Raw genomic sequence first — 18353 nt, forward strand, 5'->3', positions numbered from 1 at the left:
GACCTTCATCACTATCATTACTACCAGAAAATCTACTGTAATCATGGTAGATAGTATGGTTGAGCGAGCTCTCATCATCCCATGCTGTGTCGTCACTTGTTCGATCTTGCATGTTGACTGTTGTGCTATACTAAGTTAACCTTGAAATCAATTAACGAAATGTCTGAAAATATCTGAGCAAAAAGCACTTAGAGAAAGCACGAAACTTTAGGAATATAAGAGCTAAAAACAATTGTTGTTTTAGTTATTAACTCGTATAAAGTTCGTAGAATGAAGCCGAATTGTCAGTACCTGCGTTCCTCACTAATTAGGTGACATATTCAAACTACGCTCGATACCCGAAAGCAATTAACTCTTCCGGGCTACGACTAACCCAACTACGACCAATCGATAGTAAGTTTCGATTTTTCTCGTTCAGCCAACCCGAGACCAACTAACCCGGAACTCGGAAGTAATGAGCTCAAGCTTTAGAATTAAATAGCTATAATTGACCTCATGTTTATTTGTTAGAGATTCTTATTTCTTAGTAAGTTATTGATTAATCACAGCCCGTCAGTCAAATCAAACTCACTGTCAAGTTACGCTTAGCTTTGGAATCTTCAACACATTAAAACAAAAATACCAATAAAAAAACTATATTTTCATACCGAAATTCTTCTAGATAATTTAATGAAATACAACCTAATTAGGTTTAAAAACATCTAAAATTAGTGAATAGTTTATGTATACGTATATAATATACCGTACTGTATAGAAAGTAAGGTTATCTGTAAAATTAGGTACGTAGGTAGTTATATCGTAGTGAGGAGAAGTAAATACCTTTATTTGAATTAGCAAGCAAGAGTTGACATTGCGAAATTAATTATAATATGGAGGGGCGATAAGGTTAGGCACTGGGAAGTGCAGTCACCGTTGAGGGTGGGCAGTAGCAGGGCTGCCATGCATCGGTGAGTCATCAGCGCTCAACGGTCATCGGCTAGCGACCAACTTCAAGTAACCTCCCCTAGCTCCGACCCCCGATAAAAACAACGGTCAAGACTGTTTTTAAGAAAAATTTCACTCGGTGGACAATTTGTTTATTATTATGTAGGCAAATAATAGATTTAAATTTCGATTTAGAAGCAAGCAAATTCGATCCACTCGCATGAAACATATTTAGTAATTGAAAAAGTACAAAGTTTACTGAGACACTAGTGAATGAATACTAGTTGGTCACGAGTGTCTCATTTGACTCCGTTAAACTAGTATACCACCTTTAATCCTACATATTGTGCGAGACTTGACAGTTGAGACTGAGTAAGTTATAGGGTCAGGGCCCCGCGATCCAATTACAAGCGTACCTACTCGGCTACTGACTACAATTTTGAATCGTCAGGGAATGGAAGAAAAGGATGTCGTGTCTTGTGAAATAACTTAGCGGTTTGCACTTCGCAAACGCTCGATACGTACTTAGAACATCAATGTGAACTAACGAACAGTGACGCAAATAAACGTAAAATATAATATCTAATCGCATTTGCCGAAGTTTGTTTCTGGATATGAAGGGTGTGCCGCCAGTGCCGGTGTTGCCACTAGCAAAGCGAGGGAAAAAAAGAGAGTTGGCACATTACAGAGTGGTCAGAAATAGGATGAAGTAACAGATAAGATGTGTATGATGAAGGAAACCTAGGTCCGCAATAAACGAGTATAGGGGATTAGGGGCTGTTGGGGCGCGTATCCAGAATACATATCTTGTCGCGATAATACCTGGACCTGAAACTTTATTTATAGTTGGCGGATGTCATTTATAGTAGTATATATAGGTTACCTACTATTTATTTATAGTGTAGTAGGGCATTGCAAAACTAGCCTAACTAGGAGAGGAGAGTTCTAATGAATATTGAAGTTTGAACATTAATTATAGATAAATCGAACTTAATTGAGAAACTTTTTCTGCGCATACTTCAAAACAATTGGAAGTAAATGCGACGGGAGTCCTGTGTAAATTGCGGGCCTTGAACGGGTATTTCATCAATTATCATACCAATTAGTTTGACTTGAATAATATTAGCCGGATCGCCCGGATGGATTTAGGATTTAATAGGCTAGCTAGGAAAACTGTATACCTACTAAAATTGCAGGGATTTTCGACCCCTAGCAAGTTGCAACGACTGCTATAGTAGGAATATGTGTCAACTCCTTTCCGAAATGTTAATAACAACTATCAACTTCTAGTCTACAATCCCAAAAGTTAAATTAGTAAACTGGCTAACTTCAGCATGCTTACTTAGTCAACCGAACAAGCAGATATTGACTAACGAGATAATTATCAATCGCAACTATTCTTTTCGATCTAAATCACCATTTTCAACAAACAGTCAAAGTCATAACTCTTACACACAGATGAATTTCAAATTTGAACAATTTTGCACTGATGCACGTAATTTGTAGACACGAGTTTCTAAACCTGACGTTGGTGAACTCAAGCGCGTATCGCGGCGGACGAGTCACACAACCTCTCAGAACAAAGGGAAACCAGCAACTGGGGACTGAGTGGGGAGTGGGGAATCTCGATTCTCGAATCTCGACTTCACAGTTCTCGAGTCTTGACTCTGAGTCTCTCTCTCTCTCTCACTCTCTGTGTGAGTGTGACTGTGGAACGTTTGGTAACTTCGTTCACTTTACAAGCCCATGGAACAGGAAGGACAAGCAGGAGTCTGTAGCAGATACGCCCATTCCTGGCAAATACTTGTTGTTAAGGACTTCATATCAGACGAGGGAAAACGTTACATATCATGCAGGAAGAATTAGTATTCAATAGCATGAAAATTTCATCATAAACATCGTTTACATTTCTCTGCACGCCTTCGAAAAATTGTTCAATTCATATTCAATTTGATGCACATTTGAATTGCTGCTGTACCATTATTAATAAATGCAAAAAGTGTATTTTTTGTTCAATGATATTGTTCTATGTAATACCAAAACAGTCGGTTGTTCCGCAGCACTTAATTTAACGAATCGCAAATTGATTGAGACTTAATGTCTCACGTACCATTATGAGAGTTGTGGCCACTGAAGGTCTATTGTAGACTCGTCTACGGATCATTCAATGCACTCGGTTTATAAATAATAGCTGAACGATAAGCTACTGTCTTTAATATTGAATTTATTAATCTGGGGTGGTACATTAAAAACTTGCTAAAGTACACGTACCGGCCAAAGTACAAGAAGGGCACGAAAAGTTATCAGGGAATTGCAGAAGAAGTTTAACTACTTTCGATGGTACGGCGCCTGGAACGTATTACGGGTTCCTACGCCAACGGACTGAACGGACTCTATGACCCACGGACAGTTGAGGCACTCATATAAGGCTGGCATTTGGGTGGAGTACAGGTAGAAGCACATATGGTCTGGCATACGCGTTGGAATGGAATGGCTATAATTCAAGTGCTTTTCCGATATGCGAACAAATCATACTCAGTGTGATGAGTCTTAATATTAATTTAGATCAAATGTATTAAACTCTTAATCCATTTCCTGCATACGAGACAAGTATTTATAGTACCAGTTATTCGATAACTAACTAAACTAAATATTCGCTAGCATTTACGGGTACATAAAAAAAATTTGCGTGTGTCACCGATGACCAGAATATTTCTGTGATTTGATAAACATCTGCGTTCGTTGAAATATACGACGGACCAAAGTAAACTTGCCCATTGCAGAAATACGCTTTTGATAACCATTTCCGTCAAATTTCTAGACAGTTGAGGTGAAAAATAACAAATAGAGTTAAAAAATATATTTATTACACAGCTTAGTGTACATAATATTTCAATAGAATTTTATACATCCACTGCATTCCCAGAGGATTCTTGTGAATCGACCAAAACCTGAGGTTGACGCGTCTTCAGTGACTGACGCTACTCTTCAAGATTGGCATACACTTTACATTAACTTCCATAGAGGGAATAAAAAGAGTTCTAATCCTCAGTACGAATGAGAAAAAAGATCACTAATTTGATCGATTTTTCATACGATATCCAGGGCCGATACGATGTTTTTCATACGATACCCAGAAGATATTTAAAGCCCGGTCCACACGCTCAGTTTTCACAACGATTAGTCTGCGCAGTTTTAAGTCGGAATGAAATCGTTGCACTTTTTAGAGCGTCCACACGGTACCGACTTATCTGAGTAGTTTGCTCAGTTTTGCGCGATCTCGCCATGGAGACGTCTCGGACAAATTTTACGGACGGTCTCCCCAAATTCGGCGAGCATGGAATATCTCCCGAAGTAATGAACGTAGCTCGATAAAACTTGATACACAGGTCCGCCATGGTCGCCAGAATCATTGAAACTGAGCACAAATCGAATCGGAAAACTGTGCTACCGTCCACACGTTCCGACTTGTCTGCGCAGTTCATCGAAATCTATGCTCGGTAGCTCAGATTTCGATGGAACTGCGCAGTTTTCCCGCCGGCTCCAAAACTGCGCAGTTTTTCCGTCCACACGCAACGTTTTGTCTGCAACGATTAGAACTGCGCAGACAAATCGTTGTGTAAAACTGAGCGTGTAAACCGGGCTTTAGACGGCACTTCAGCGTGACCTGGGACTGCTACGTCGGACATAACTACCTAGTATCAGTTAATCCATGATCAGATTGAATTACTCTATACAAGAATCAAGAACGTCTATGGCGTTCATAAAAATGGCGTCCCTTAATCAGTTCCCCTTATCTCCTGCCCGAATATATTTTGTCGTTGAGGTAAGCCTGTTTGCTATTGTTGGTGCTTAGCGCCATTGCCTGCCATTCATGACGCGACACATTGATGACGTCATAGCCAAGAACCTCGAGGTGTCGTTGCTTCATCTGTTGCTCGCCGTTCAGTTGCCCAGCGATCGTCATTGTGCCTGCATCGTCGGTGCTCTGGCGCTGAACGAAGTGGGACTTGTTGTGCAAGAGAATGCAATGTCTGAGCATGGAGGGATGACTTTAATTAGAATTAAATCCATTAGTGTACAAATTAATAGCATTGCTCTTTCAAATATTATGTCGAATCATAAAAAACTAGTTCAAATAAATCGAATTAATGGTGAAGTAACACTAAAATAAAAGAAAATTATTTTAAAATGAAAAAATGGAGAGCGACCTGGAGTATCCTGGAGGCAGTGGGGTTAGCACAGCCGGGGTGCGGGGGTGCAGCGGGGAAGGCTGCTCTGCCGGTGGCACCGCGTTGCCTTTGTCATCCAACACAAAACTGAAATCTGCAATTGACGTGAAATAATTTCAGCACAAGAGATGAAAGTTGATAATACAATAGAGTACCAAAACCAACAATTCCATGACTGACAACTGACGAGCACTATGGGTAAATTGGGTGTAAAGGTTCAAGAACCACACATTTTACAAAATATTTCTCGATAAAATATCAAGAGAGTGATAAAAATATTGTTAGAGTATGAATATTCCAGGTATTCCAAAAGAAATTTCATGAGAAGTCGTGCAATAAGAGTATAAAAAAAAGAAAATGTGACGAGAAGTCGTGTAAGAAAAGTATAAGCGACAGTAGTAAAGTAAAGGAAAATAAAAGTACACTACCTAATATGAAGTAAATTAAGCAGGAACTACTTTAACCCAGAGTGTGCTTGTACACGGGGACAATAGTGGCGGCCAGTGCAACTTTCAAATACTATCCGCCACTATTTACCGTGCTATTGGCCTCGTGTATAGGCGCTACTGGCCACGGGAGGTCCTAGTTAACCCTTCACACGCAGCCATTAGCGTGATACTTAGTTGCGGCATTTGAAAGGTATACTGACCGCCAGTACTGGCCCATTAACAGTGATTGGCTAACTCAATTCAGTTGGACAATTTTCGGCCTTTACCGTCCTAATTACGATGCTGCTCTTCTATGCTGTTCGCTGATTATCTTTGATCATAACATGCCTTTTAAAGCCCACTTATTGACTGGAAACGACCAAAATAAATTGTTGCTCAAAACACGTATGCGCCTTTAACGAACTAAGGAACCCAGTTACTATGAATCTAAACCTCTATAATATTTATCCGAGACCAAAACCTCTGTTCAGGCGTATCTTAACAGATGAGTCAACGAAATTTATCGTTTATTTGGTTGGAAAAGACATTTAACAACATTTTACTATCTTTGGAAATTAGGTAGAGTGTCAACCATTTTTGACTCAGGCTTTCAGTAACTTTTACTTTATCCTATACATTATACTTTGGGTTTAAAAAAACTTCAACTTATTGGCCACATAAAAAAAGTGATGTCTGACCCATGTGGTAGTAGTAAGGGGAGTAGAGGTTATAATTAAATAACTACAACTTATTGGCCACATAAAAAAAGGTGATGTCTGACCCATGTGGTAGTAGTAAGGGGAGTAGAGGTTGGGGCTGAAGCAGCTCTTGCCTCCCAGCACCCTTGAGAGCACGTCACGCACCTCCCCACTGAACCCGTCATGTCGGTGACATGCTGTACAATTAGAACAATAATGAACAATAATTGCAACAACAGTCATTACAAGAAAAAAATCGCCAAATTAGGAAAAATTATAACACAGTACTCACTGCAGTGAGAGACAGAGAGCGCATTTTCTCGTCGACGAAAACGTGAAGTCACGGACGGACAGACGGACATGGCGAGCACAATAGTGCATTTTTTCCATAAATGAGAAAATGCGCTAAAAATTAAGCCTAATTAGAAAAATGAATAATCCTTACATTCAATCCTAATTGCAAAAAGAAACAATCCCAATTATAGGAACAATCAACCTTGATTAGAACAAATTAATCTGTAAAATTTAGACAGCAAATAATTTTTAGCGATCGGTACTATTTAAATAGGCAACCCTTATCGCCTCGACTGTTAGCGGAATGATGTTTACTTGAAACTTTAACGAACAAACGAACCTATTTAGTCTTTATCAGTACAGTCAAAAAATTACTCGTTCGGATCGGGACGGTCGATATTTGTTAAAGATCCTAATCAAGAGGAAAGTTGACTTTAATTAGTCAATAGGGAACTGACTTAGATAGTTAATAGCTGAATAAATCATATAATTAACATGATTCGTCTTAATAACAACTAAATATTATACCGATCAAGATAAATTGTGTATGCTACATGAGGCACGCGTATCTCGGGGTGGTCAATGTTTTCTAGATAAATAATATCAACCAATAAGAAACAAGACCATTAAACAGACCGGTCTGCATGTAGTCGCTGCAGTATTGGTCACGGAACCACGGCACGCGAGTCTCGGGGTGGTCAATATTTGCTAGATCAACCAATAGGAAACTAGACCATCAATAATATCAACCAATAGGAAGGAAACTAGACCATCAATAATATCAACCAATAGGAAAAAACTAGACCATCAATAACATCAACCAATAGGAAACTAGACCATCAATAAAATCAAGCAATAGAAAACTAGACCATCAATAACATCAACCAATAGGAAACTAGACCATCAATAATATCAACCAATAGGAAACTAGACCATCAATAATATCAACCAATAGGAAACTAGACCATCAATAATATCAACCAATAGGAAACTAGACCATTAAACTGACCGGTCTGCATGTGGTCGCTGCAGTACTGGTCATGGAACCACGGCACGCGAGTCTCAGGGTGGTCAATACACACGCTGCGGTTCACCTCCATCAGCAGCCTGCGCACTTGCCGGGGGTAGAACGTCTGCAAGATGACGAGTTGGCGGACAAAAAACGAAGCATAAATTAATAGAAAGAGAACACAAATAGAATTTTTTAATAATAACCCTTTATCAAGACATAAAATGACATCCAATACTGATCAATTGAGCTGAAAGGAGTATTTTAGACGTACAGGCCGTTCTTTTGACCCACTTTAAACATACAGGCCGATCTTTTGACCCACTTTAGATATACAGGCTGTCCTTTTGACCCACTTTAGACATTCAGGCCGCCCTTTTGACCCACTTTAGACATACAACCCGCCCTTTTTGTCCCACTTTAGACATACAACCCACCCTTTTGTCCCACTTTAGACATACAGGCCGCCCTTTTGTCCCACTTTAGACATACAGGCCGCCCTTTTGACCCACTTTAGACATACAGGCCGCCCTTTAGACCCACTTTAGACATACAGGCCGCCTTTTGACCCACTTTAGACATACAGGCCGCCTTTTGACCCACTTTAGACATACAGGCCGCCCTTTTGACCCACTTTAGACATACAACCCGCCCTTTTGTCCCACTTTAGACATACAGGCCGCCCTTTTGACCCATTTTAGACATACAACCCGCCCTTTTGTCCCACTTTAGATATACAGGCCGTCCTTTTGACCCACTTTAGACATACAACCCGCCCTTTTGACCCACTTTAGACATACAGGCCGCCCTTTTGACCCACTTTAGACATGCAGGTCTGCATCTCCCTGTCGAGCAGGTCCATGAAGGCCACGTTGAACACCTTCCTGATGAGGGGCGCCGTCAGCGACTGGTAGAACGACAGCGCCACGACAGCGTTCAGCAGCTGCAGGCCGTGCATCGAACTCAGGTCCCTGTAACAATTTATTAATTCAAGTCATGCATACAAGATACAATTCATAAATTCACCATCCATTCACTATTAATTCATAAATTCACGGCATGCATTCAAAATTAATTCATTACTAAAGAATCAAGCCAAAACATCGCCAAACTCAGACCCTAACAATTAGAAGAAAAAAATTTTGTCCAAAAGCCTCCAAGCACACACCATCCAGCCCATGGTAAACCCATCAAGCCCCAAAACCCACTCCTCAAAGCCCCAAAACCGACGCCTCACAGCCCCAAAGCCCCAAAGCACACGCCTGACAGCCCCAAACCAACGCCTCAAAGCCCCAAAACCCACGCCTCACAGCCCCAAAGCCCACACCTCACAGCCCCAAAGCCCCAAGCCGCAAAGCCCAAAACCCACGCCTCAAAGCCCCAAAACCCCTAAGCGCACGCCTCAAAGCCCCAAAACCGACGCTTCACAGCCCCAAAACCGACGCTTCACAGCCCCAAAACCCACGCCTCACAGCCCCAAAACCAACGCATCCCAGCCCCAAAACCAACGTATCATAGCCTCAAAACCCACGCCTCAAAGCCCCAAAACCCACGCCTCACAGCCACAAAACTCACGCCTCAAAGCCCCAAAACAGACGCCTCACAGCTCCAAAACCCACGCCTCACAGCCCCTAAGCCCACGCCTCAAAGCCCCAAAACCGACGCCTCCCAGCCCCAAAACCCACGCCTCACAGCCCCAACCCCCACGCCTCACAGCCCCTAAGCCCACACCTCACAGCCCCTAAGCCCACGCCACACAGCTCCAAAAGCCCACGCCTCTCAGCCCCAAAGCCCACGTCTCAAAGCCCCAAAGCCCACGTCTCAAAGCCCTAAAACCCAAGCCTCAAAGCCCCAAAACCCACGGGTCAAAGCCCCAAAACCGACGCCTCAAAGCTCCAAAGCCCACGCCTCAAAGCCCCAAAGACCACGCCTCGAAGCCCCAAAACCCACGTCTCAAAGCCCCTAAGCCCACGCCTCACAGCTCTAAAACCCACGCCTCAAAGCCCTAAAACCCACGCCTCACAGCCCCAAAACCCACAGCCCCAAAACCCATACCTCACAGCCCCTAAGCCCACACCTCACAGCCCCTAAGTCCACACCTCACAGCCCCTAAGCCACCGCCACACATCACCTAAGCCCACGCCTCAAAGCCCCAAAACCCACGCCTCAAAGCTCCTAAACCCACGCCTCACAGCCTCAGCCTCAAAGCCCCAAAACCCCACGCCTCACAGCCCCAAAACCCACGCCACAAAGCCCCAAAGCCCACATCCCAAAGCCCCTGGCGCACCCGGCGACGACGGAGGAGAGGGCCCTCATGGCCTGGAGGGGCAAGGGGGGCGCGTGGCCCAGCATGAAGGTGGAGTGCAGCGCTTGGCCCACCGTCAGGCCCTGGACCCGGGCCCTGTCCTGGTACAAGAGCAGCAGCACCGCGTCTAGCACCTGTTGTTATTATAATCATTATTATTACCCTTATTATTGTGATTTAATTGGTATTATTACCCATTACATTACTGTAGTAACAATATTATTATTACCTATTCTCATTAATATTGCTATTTTGTTGTTATTATTATCATTATTAATACTCTTACTATTGTGATTTAATTGGTATTATTACCCATTATATTACTGTAGTAACAATATTATTAATACCTATTCTCATTAATATTGCTATTTTGTTGTTATTATTATCATTATTAATACTCTTACTATTGTGATTTAATTGGTATTATTACCCATTACATTACTGTAGTAACAATATTATTATTACCTATTCTCATTTATATTGCTATTTTGTTGTTATTATTATCATTATTAATACTCATACTATTGTGTTTTAAGTGGTATTATTACCATTACATTACGGTATTAATAATATTATTATTTTCTATTGTCATTTATATTGCTATTTTGTTATTATAATCACCCTTTCCATGGTGATTAAATTATTATTTTCACCTTCACCATTATTGTGGTATAATTTCATTCTAATTATTATCGTTCCATTACTTCATTCAGATCATTTTAATTACGATTTCCGTTATTTTTCATAAACATTATTGCCATTGTTATCATCAATAATAATTTTTTTATTATAATTATTTCATTCTTATTATTATTTTTGAACATCGGCTTTTTAGATGTGTTTAATACAAATAAATTTAATAAGATTGCTTATGAGCAAAAACAAGATTGGTGCAAGATTGTCCAGGTTACCTGCCTGGGGCCATACTTTCAAAACTCGCTAAGTGAACGTAAGTTCTTACGCTCTATTTTCTTATCTATGATTGGTGGATTTTGCTCGAAAGGCCGTCAATGATTGGCTGATGAGCTTACGATCTCTTAAATTTTTTGAAAGTATAGACCTGGACACTTTGAAAATGTTTATAATGAGAAAAAAATAAGATTTCAGATGGTAAATACCTGGACATTATAGAATTTAGATCGTGCGTAAGTTTGTGCGGTGATGAAGGCATCTTTGGTCGTCAGCTCATAAAGGTGTTGGGCGACGATGGGAGTTACTTTAGAAAGCGTTACAGACTCTGCAGTAACGTAACTATTTAAATTTGAACCTTCACTGAAAACTGGGGGTTGAGGGGAGGAATAAATTGTATCATTTGGGTGGGGGGTTAAATGGGGTTGCGTGCTAACGCCACTGAATTGGGAGGAAGACGAGGGTTTAACAGAGGGATTTGTAGAGTTAAGAGTGTAAGGGGACGTAAGGGATTTTGCAGGGTGATCTATCGGGTTAAAAGTATAAGGGGAAAGAGGAGTAGGAATAATGCCTTTGGTCCAAGACAAGGAGTTTGTCAAGGGATTCGTCAAGACGTGGTCGCTGTATTTGCTGAACAGTTCGTCAACGATGGCGCTTGCCCTTGTCACACGAATGAGGTCTTGCAAACTGCTGCTCTTCTGGAAATATAATATGTGTTATTAGCTGCAATGTTTATGTGAAATATAATTGAAGTATTACATCTGCAATCAGCTGCAGTGTTTACGTGAATTATTAAGGAATTATTACATCAGTAATCAGCTGTAATTTTTATGTTAATCATTAATGAAATGTAATCAGCTGCAATGTTAATGTGAAATATTATTGAAATATTTAACCTGTAATCAGCTGTAATGTCTACGTGAATTATTAATTATATATTACATATGTAATTAGCTGCAATGTTTACGTGAATATTGATGAAATATCACATCTGTAGTCAGCTGCAAATTTTACGTATTACATCAGCACTCAGGTGCAATGTTTGCATTATTCATTACACTTGCGTTCAGCTGCAAGGTTTAAATGTAGTACAGTGAACTGAAGGAACGTGACTCTGGAACTTAACGGATAAGAATTTTAGAAGTTAAATTCATGACGCTCATATACAAATTGAGGCACATATACAAATTTATATAAGGCTTACAAAATCGGACTCATCCATACATTTTGCAAAGGTGGTTTCAATGTATAAATCCGAATGTTTAAGTATAAAAAGAAACTCTGAGATTATTTGTATGAGCTTATTGTCATAAATCGCCAGGAGAACGCAAGTGAAAAGATAGTGTAAGTCTAAAATGAAACTACAACTTCAATCAATCCATCACTTCCTTTTTTAAACGTAAATTAAAGAAATATTTCAAACAAAATATGAATAAGGAAAGGCCGAGGCTAAAGATTTTTTTAAACATGAACTAAAGAAACATGGCAAAGAAAATGAAGAAAGGCAGAAGCTAAAAAAATTTTTTTTAAACATGAACTAAAGAAATACGGCAAAGAAAAAGGGAAATAAGGGGCCGAGGCTATTAAAGATTTTTTTAAACATGAACTAAAGAAACATGGCAAAGAAAATGAGAACGAGGGAAGGCCGAGGCTTAATTTTTTTTTTAAACATGAACTAAAGAAATGCAGCAAAGAAAATGAGAACGAGGACAGACCGAGGCTAAAGATTTTTTTAAACAGGAACTAAAGAAATATGGCAAAGAAAATGAGAATGAGGAAAAGCCGAGGCTAAAGATTTTTTCAATGGTGAACTAAAGAAATTCGGCAAAGAAAGGGAAATGAGGGAAGACCGAGGCTAAAGATAATTTTTTTAAAACACGAACTAAAGAAATACGACAAAGAAAGTGAGAACGAGAGAAGGCCGGGGCTAAAGATTTTTTTTAAACATGAACTAAAGAAGAATAGAATAGAAGAATAGAATAGAAGAATCGAAGTGTCGGCATTGAAGAAACAGGCCCATGGCCTGTAGAAACTAGATATTTCAAGAATGCCGATTCTTGAACTTTTTCCAAAGAAACATGGCGAAGAAAGGTAAAACTATGGAAGGACCAAGGCTAAAGATTTTTTAAACATGAGCTAAAGAAACATGGCAAAGAAAAGGAGAATGAGGGAAGGCCGAGGGTAAAGATTTTTTTAAACAAGAATTAAAGAAACATGGCAAAGAAATGAAAAATGAGAATGAGGAAAGGCCGAGGGTAAAGATTTTTTTAAACATGGACTAAAGAAATACGACAAAGAAAATGAAAATGAGGGAGAATTAAAGAAACATGGCAAAGAAAGGGAAACGAGGGAAGGCCGAGGGTAAACAACTGACGAGGGCGAGACGATGGCAGCAGGCGGCGAGGGCGTGTGCGAGGGAGGTCATCTTGCTGACGTAGCCCACGTTATAGCAGCCTCTGTTGAACGCCTGTGATACCTGTGATATAAGAGACGTGTATAGCATCGTCAGTGACGTACAGCATCGTCAGTGACGTGTGACGCATCGTCAGTGACGTGTACAGCATCGTCAGTGACGTGTACAGCATCGTCAGTGACGTGTGACGCATCGTCAGTGACGTTACGCGTCGTCAGTGACGTTACGCGTCGTCAGTGACGTAGTGACGTGTGACGCATCGTCAGTGACGTGTGACGCATCGTCAGTGACGTGTGACGCATCGTCAGTGACGTGTGACGCATCGTCAGTGACGTGTGATGCACTGCATTGCCGGTGACGTACCATAGTGCATCGTCATAACATGCAGCAGAATTAACGTATTTTAAAAATAATGCAAAGATATCTATACGTTACCATTTCGTATATAGATTTACAAATGGAATCAATTTCCATCACAATTTAGTAGACTTTTATTACTCATCTTTACTCCTCAATTATTAAGAATTAACAGAAATAAAGTAATAATAATTAGAATAATCAATAATCAATACTAACATAATTAATAAGGCGGCGAAATACAGACGCTGGTCCAGCGTGGCCTGCGACTGCTACGTACGAAACACATACTAAGGATATATATTCAAACTAGGAGCTGCAGGTTACCTGCAGACCGCGGGTCAGGAGCTGCAGGTTACCTGCAGACCGCGGCTCAGGAGCTACAGGTTACCTGCAGACCGCGGGTCAGGAGCAGCAGGTTACCTGCAGACCGCGGGTTAGGAGCTGCAGGTCCTTGACGTTGAGACGGGGGGCGACAGAGAGGAGGGAGGCCACTAGGGGGGCGGGGAGGGCGCCGGCGTCACTGTACGCAAGCACGAAGCTCCCCATACGCACCATACGCCCCACTATCGACCCTGGGGGGAGGTGGATGCGGTATAAACATCACGCAGAGAAATGAGTGATACTGTCCAAATATTGACGCACCATACACCCCACCATCGAACCTGGGTATAAACATCACGCAGAGAAATGAGAGTGATTCTGTCCAAATATCGACGCACCATACACCCCACCACCGACCCTGGGGAGAGGGGGATGCGGTATAAACATCACGCAGAGAAATGACAGTGATTCTGTCCAAATATTGACGCACCATGGGCCCCACCATCGACCCTGTGGGTGGGTATGCGGTATAAAATCATCACTCAGACAAATGAGAGTGATTCTGTCTAAATATCGACGCAATTTTTGCCCTTTGTGCAAGTCATCCTGAAGCAGTTTGGAACAGCAAAGGGGTGTGGTGAAAATTGTGTTGTTACTTTTTGGACAATATAACAATATGAATATATACATTTTGACAATATGAATATATACATTTTGACAATATGACTAGATTCATAATTGGACAATATGAAAATATTCATTCAAGTAAATATCTTCAGGTGTTCGTGGTCAAAATTTCATGATCAATTGTTCTGCTTAAGGTGCCGTGTTATTGTTTTGGTTCTGAACACAATATTGAATAATAAATTCTTCTTTAGTTGACGACTTAGTAATAATAAAGTCCATATAGTTGATGTTGATGACTTCTAGAAAGCTTTGGTTCCGATCACACGACTAATTATTAATGAAGTATCCATAGAACTGATGGTATTAATTAGCAGTTTTTAATGAAGTATCCATAGAACTAATGGTATTAATTAACAGTTTTTAATGAAGTATTCATATAACTGATGGTATTAATTACCAGCTACGGAATAAGTGATGGTATTAATTACCAGTTTTTAACCAAGTATCCATGGATTTATGACTTTAATTACCAGCTACGGAGTGCATCTGCCCGTTGATGAGCTCAATGATACGCTGCTCGAAGGCCTTATGGCGATACTGCCCCCCCAGGTTTTGGTTGAAGTACAAATACCGCTGCTGCACTTGCGCGATCGCCGCGTCGCGACCCAGCGCGTCATCTCTGAAACGTACAAACGTAACGTGAAACGTACAAACGTAACGTGAAACGTACAAACGTAACGTGAAACGTACAAACGTAACGTGAAACGTAACGTGAAACGTACAAAAACTTGTAGAATTTACGACCTTTTTTGTTATGGTACATTTCAACATTATTGAATTTTCGACCTTTTTTATTATGATATATTTCAACATTGTGGAATTTACGACCTTTTTATTATGATACATTTCAACATTTTTGAACTTACGACCTTATTTATTATGATACATTTCAACTTTGTAGAATTTACGACCTTTTTTATTACGATACATTTCAACAGTGTTGAATTTACGACCTTTTTTATTATGATACATTTCAACATTGTTGAATTTACGACTTTATCTTACATTATAGTCATGCCTCATTTGTATGTCTACAATGTGCGGGATATCATACGACATAGGAACTCTTATGTCCTCTCCGATCCGCCCAGCAATATACAAATGACAACCTTTCTTATTTTGACGCATTTGGACTTTCATTTTCCATGATAATCAAGCTTGAATTGTAAGCCAACAATGTGCGATATATTCCAAAGCAAACGTACTCTTAACTTAAGTGATATTATAAATTAACCATGTACCGCCAACAGATGTAAAAAAACATTCGGAATCATATTGCAATGCTCTAAAATTGGAGAAAAAAAATTCAACACCTACGAGTTAATCCAAGCTTACTTGAAGATTTCATCACGTGCCAAAATTTCTTCAAGTCCTGAGAGGACTTTGTCCCAGAAGCGGTTGATGATATCGAAGTCATCGATGATACGCGAGCGCAGTATGAGGTACACGACACGCATATGCGCATTTGAGAGCGGAGCGTCCAAAAGTTTCTTCACAACCTCGACGATGTCTGACTTCAAAGTCTGCGCGCACTCCGGTGACAGACAAAGAAATAAGTTGCCTTGTATCAATGGGTCACTTTCGGTGGACATCGCAAGAGCTGCTTGCCGGTAAAGATTCACCATCAAGTGCCGGTCTAGTTTATTGAGCTGGCAGTAGGCACATAGCTCGATTATCTCATTCGTTTCCAAATGTGTGGTTCTGGATGCAAGTAAGGAGGTTACTCGGCCCAGCAAATCGTGGTAGGCGAAAGGACATCCGGTGAATATGATCAATTGAACTAGACCTATTAGAATTCCGTGATCTTCGGCCCTAATGACCCCCAAATCGAGAAGCTCCATGACTTTTTTCGAGTGCAGACTTGCGAACGAGAGCGGTAAAAGTTTACGCGAGTTTGTAATGCAATAGTTGATCAAGAGGTAATCTTCCTTGCTCTTGCATATGTTCAACAATTGCATGAGCCTTGGCATAAATTTCCCTTTCACGAAGTAATTCAACTCCGGACTCCGCAAAGGGACGAGAATCCTAGTGAGCGACTCCAAGTCAAGTTGGTCCGCGTGTGCCACAAGACGCTGTAACATTTTGTGAACCAACATAGAGTTATTCGGCAATGATAAACATGAAACATGGACTAAAAGACGAGCAATGCTAGCGTCATCTAAGCAATGTAAGTTATTCTCCAGCACTTGCGTCAGCTTCTCCATGACACGGTGGTTTGGAACGTCAACAGGACCTATCGTCGAACGAGTGATGGAGCTTGAGTCGATAAGCCCGTATCCCACCAGGCTGTAAAGTTTTGTGATCGCCGAACAAGCGGTGTGGATAGTGAGCCGGTCAATATTGCATTCGAGAACTTCATATACAGAATTAATATCCGTGCAGTTAGAAAGCTCCACTTCAACGCCGTCAGCCGACGAAGATGAACGAGTGCTTGTAGTGTTTGTTAAAAATCTCTGTAGGAAAGGATCCAGCATAGGACGGAATTCCGACTCTGATAGATTTTCTTCAGAGAACGGAAGCGGCAGTTTTTTATGTGATGTCAGGGAAGAAGTGTGGAAAGAAGCAAGAGATGGCATATCACCTCGCTCATGCAGACGTGGATGTTCAACATTGAAATCGATCTCGCTTCGACTGCGCGGAGATGATACCGATTCGTCATTATTAGTTTTCTTGAAAATCATTTTTGCATCACTTGAATTTCTGGACGAAGGCGACGAGCAGAACGTGCGCACTGACAAATTAACTGGCGAAAATCTCAGAGCTGGTATTGGATTGTCAAATTCTTTTTGATTGAAATTGGAAAGATTGATTCCTTTTATTACTAATAATCGTTCAGCTTGCAAATTCTCACACGTTTTTTCCAGTCTTACGAGACGTGATCGTCGATGCCACAGTTGCGTGCCAAGGCGTTTCCTAAAGGTGTAGTCGAGAGCTCGAGTTTTTTCGAACAATGTTCTGTACGTTGAGAAATTTGCACTGCTACCAGACATTCTCGAAACAAGACAAAAAACCAAACTCAGTTGAAAATGATAGATCCTGTAAATAACTGTAGATATAACGGTAATGAAGCTACACAGCTATGAATATGTCGCTCGATGAAAATAATCACTGGAATTTTGGAGAAATTCCTGACTATTCGTTAGAAAAAATAAGATTTTATTAGCTGAATACAAGCAAGGGATGTAGAAATGAAAGCCAGCCACCTAACACAGTTTCTGGATCTAAGATTGATAGTGTTGGAAGTTCTAGTTGGCGGAACCTGTCTTCTTACCCTGCAACCTACCTCGACAAACACCAACATACTACCTTCCCAACTAACAACCTACCTTAACAACTAACAACCTACCTTAACAACTAACAAACTACCTTAACAACTAACAACCTACCTTAACAACTAACAACCTACCTTAACAACTAACAACCTACCTTAACAACTAACAACCTACCTCAACATCCAACAAACTCCCTCAACACCCACCAAACTATCTATCCAAGCACGAACCTATACTATATCCACCCACCAACCTATACCTATCTTAACTGCTCAGCTTCCATCGCCTCGTCTAACCCCCAACATGTCTGTTGAGGAGCGTTCCAAACAACGCCCCAAATGCTTATTTTTCATCAATGGTTTTTCAAAAGGCAATTTCACTATGATAGCTAGCTAATTAGGTGAGACGTGCTATTGGCTATTATTTCATAATGACATACAAAAGCTGTCGTCTTTTTTCTGCTGATCAGACTGATTGATAATCTATGCAGCTAGAGAAATT

The 18353-nt window shown here is 40.8% G+C and overlaps 1 protein-coding gene across 1 annotated transcript; it reads right to left on the reverse strand.

Annotated features, from left to right (window-relative positions):
- Positions 1 to 4517: 4517 nt before the first annotated feature.
- Positions 4518 to 17712, reverse strand: LOC108674121. Its single transcript, XM_018162028.2, has 11 exons — positions 15916 to 17712; positions 15051 to 15199; positions 13993 to 14144; positions 13174 to 13275; positions 11009 to 11497; positions 9873 to 10024; positions 8406 to 8556; positions 7586 to 7709; positions 6366 to 6479; positions 5136 to 5250; positions 4518 to 4958 (listed from the first exon to the last, which is right to left on the reverse strand). Exons 1-11 carry the CDS (start codon positions 17568 to 17570, stop codon positions 4718 to 4720), a joined length of 3444 nt encoding a protein of 1147 aa, XP_018017517.1. The 5' UTR covers positions 17571 to 17712; the 3' UTR covers positions 4518 to 4717.
- Positions 17713 to 18353: the final 641 nt, after the last annotated feature.

The sequence above is a fragment of the Hyalella azteca genome, unplaced genomic scaffold, assembly GCF_000764305.2.
Source record: "Hyalella azteca isolate HAZT.00-mixed unplaced genomic scaffold, Hazt_2.0.2 contig13798, whole genome shotgun sequence".
Taxonomy (NCBI): Eukaryota; Metazoa; Arthropoda; class Malacostraca; order Amphipoda; family Hyalellidae; genus Hyalella; species Hyalella azteca.

Bases quoted from the DNA above. Each gene is read 5' to 3' on its own strand.
- LOC108674121 (XM_018162028.2), bottom strand. From the start codon at position 17,570: ATGTCTGGTAGCAGTGCAAATTTCTCAACGTACAGAACATTGTTCGAA. The intron at 5,251-6,365 runs GTCAGACATCAC...CGTCAATTGCAG, and splicing joins CCCTTACTACTACCACATGG to ATTTCAGTTTTGTGTTGGAT. The intron at 4,959-5,135 runs GTCGCTCTCCAT...CTCCATGCTCAG, and splicing joins CTGCCTCCAGGATACTCCAG to ACATTGCATTCTCTTGCACA.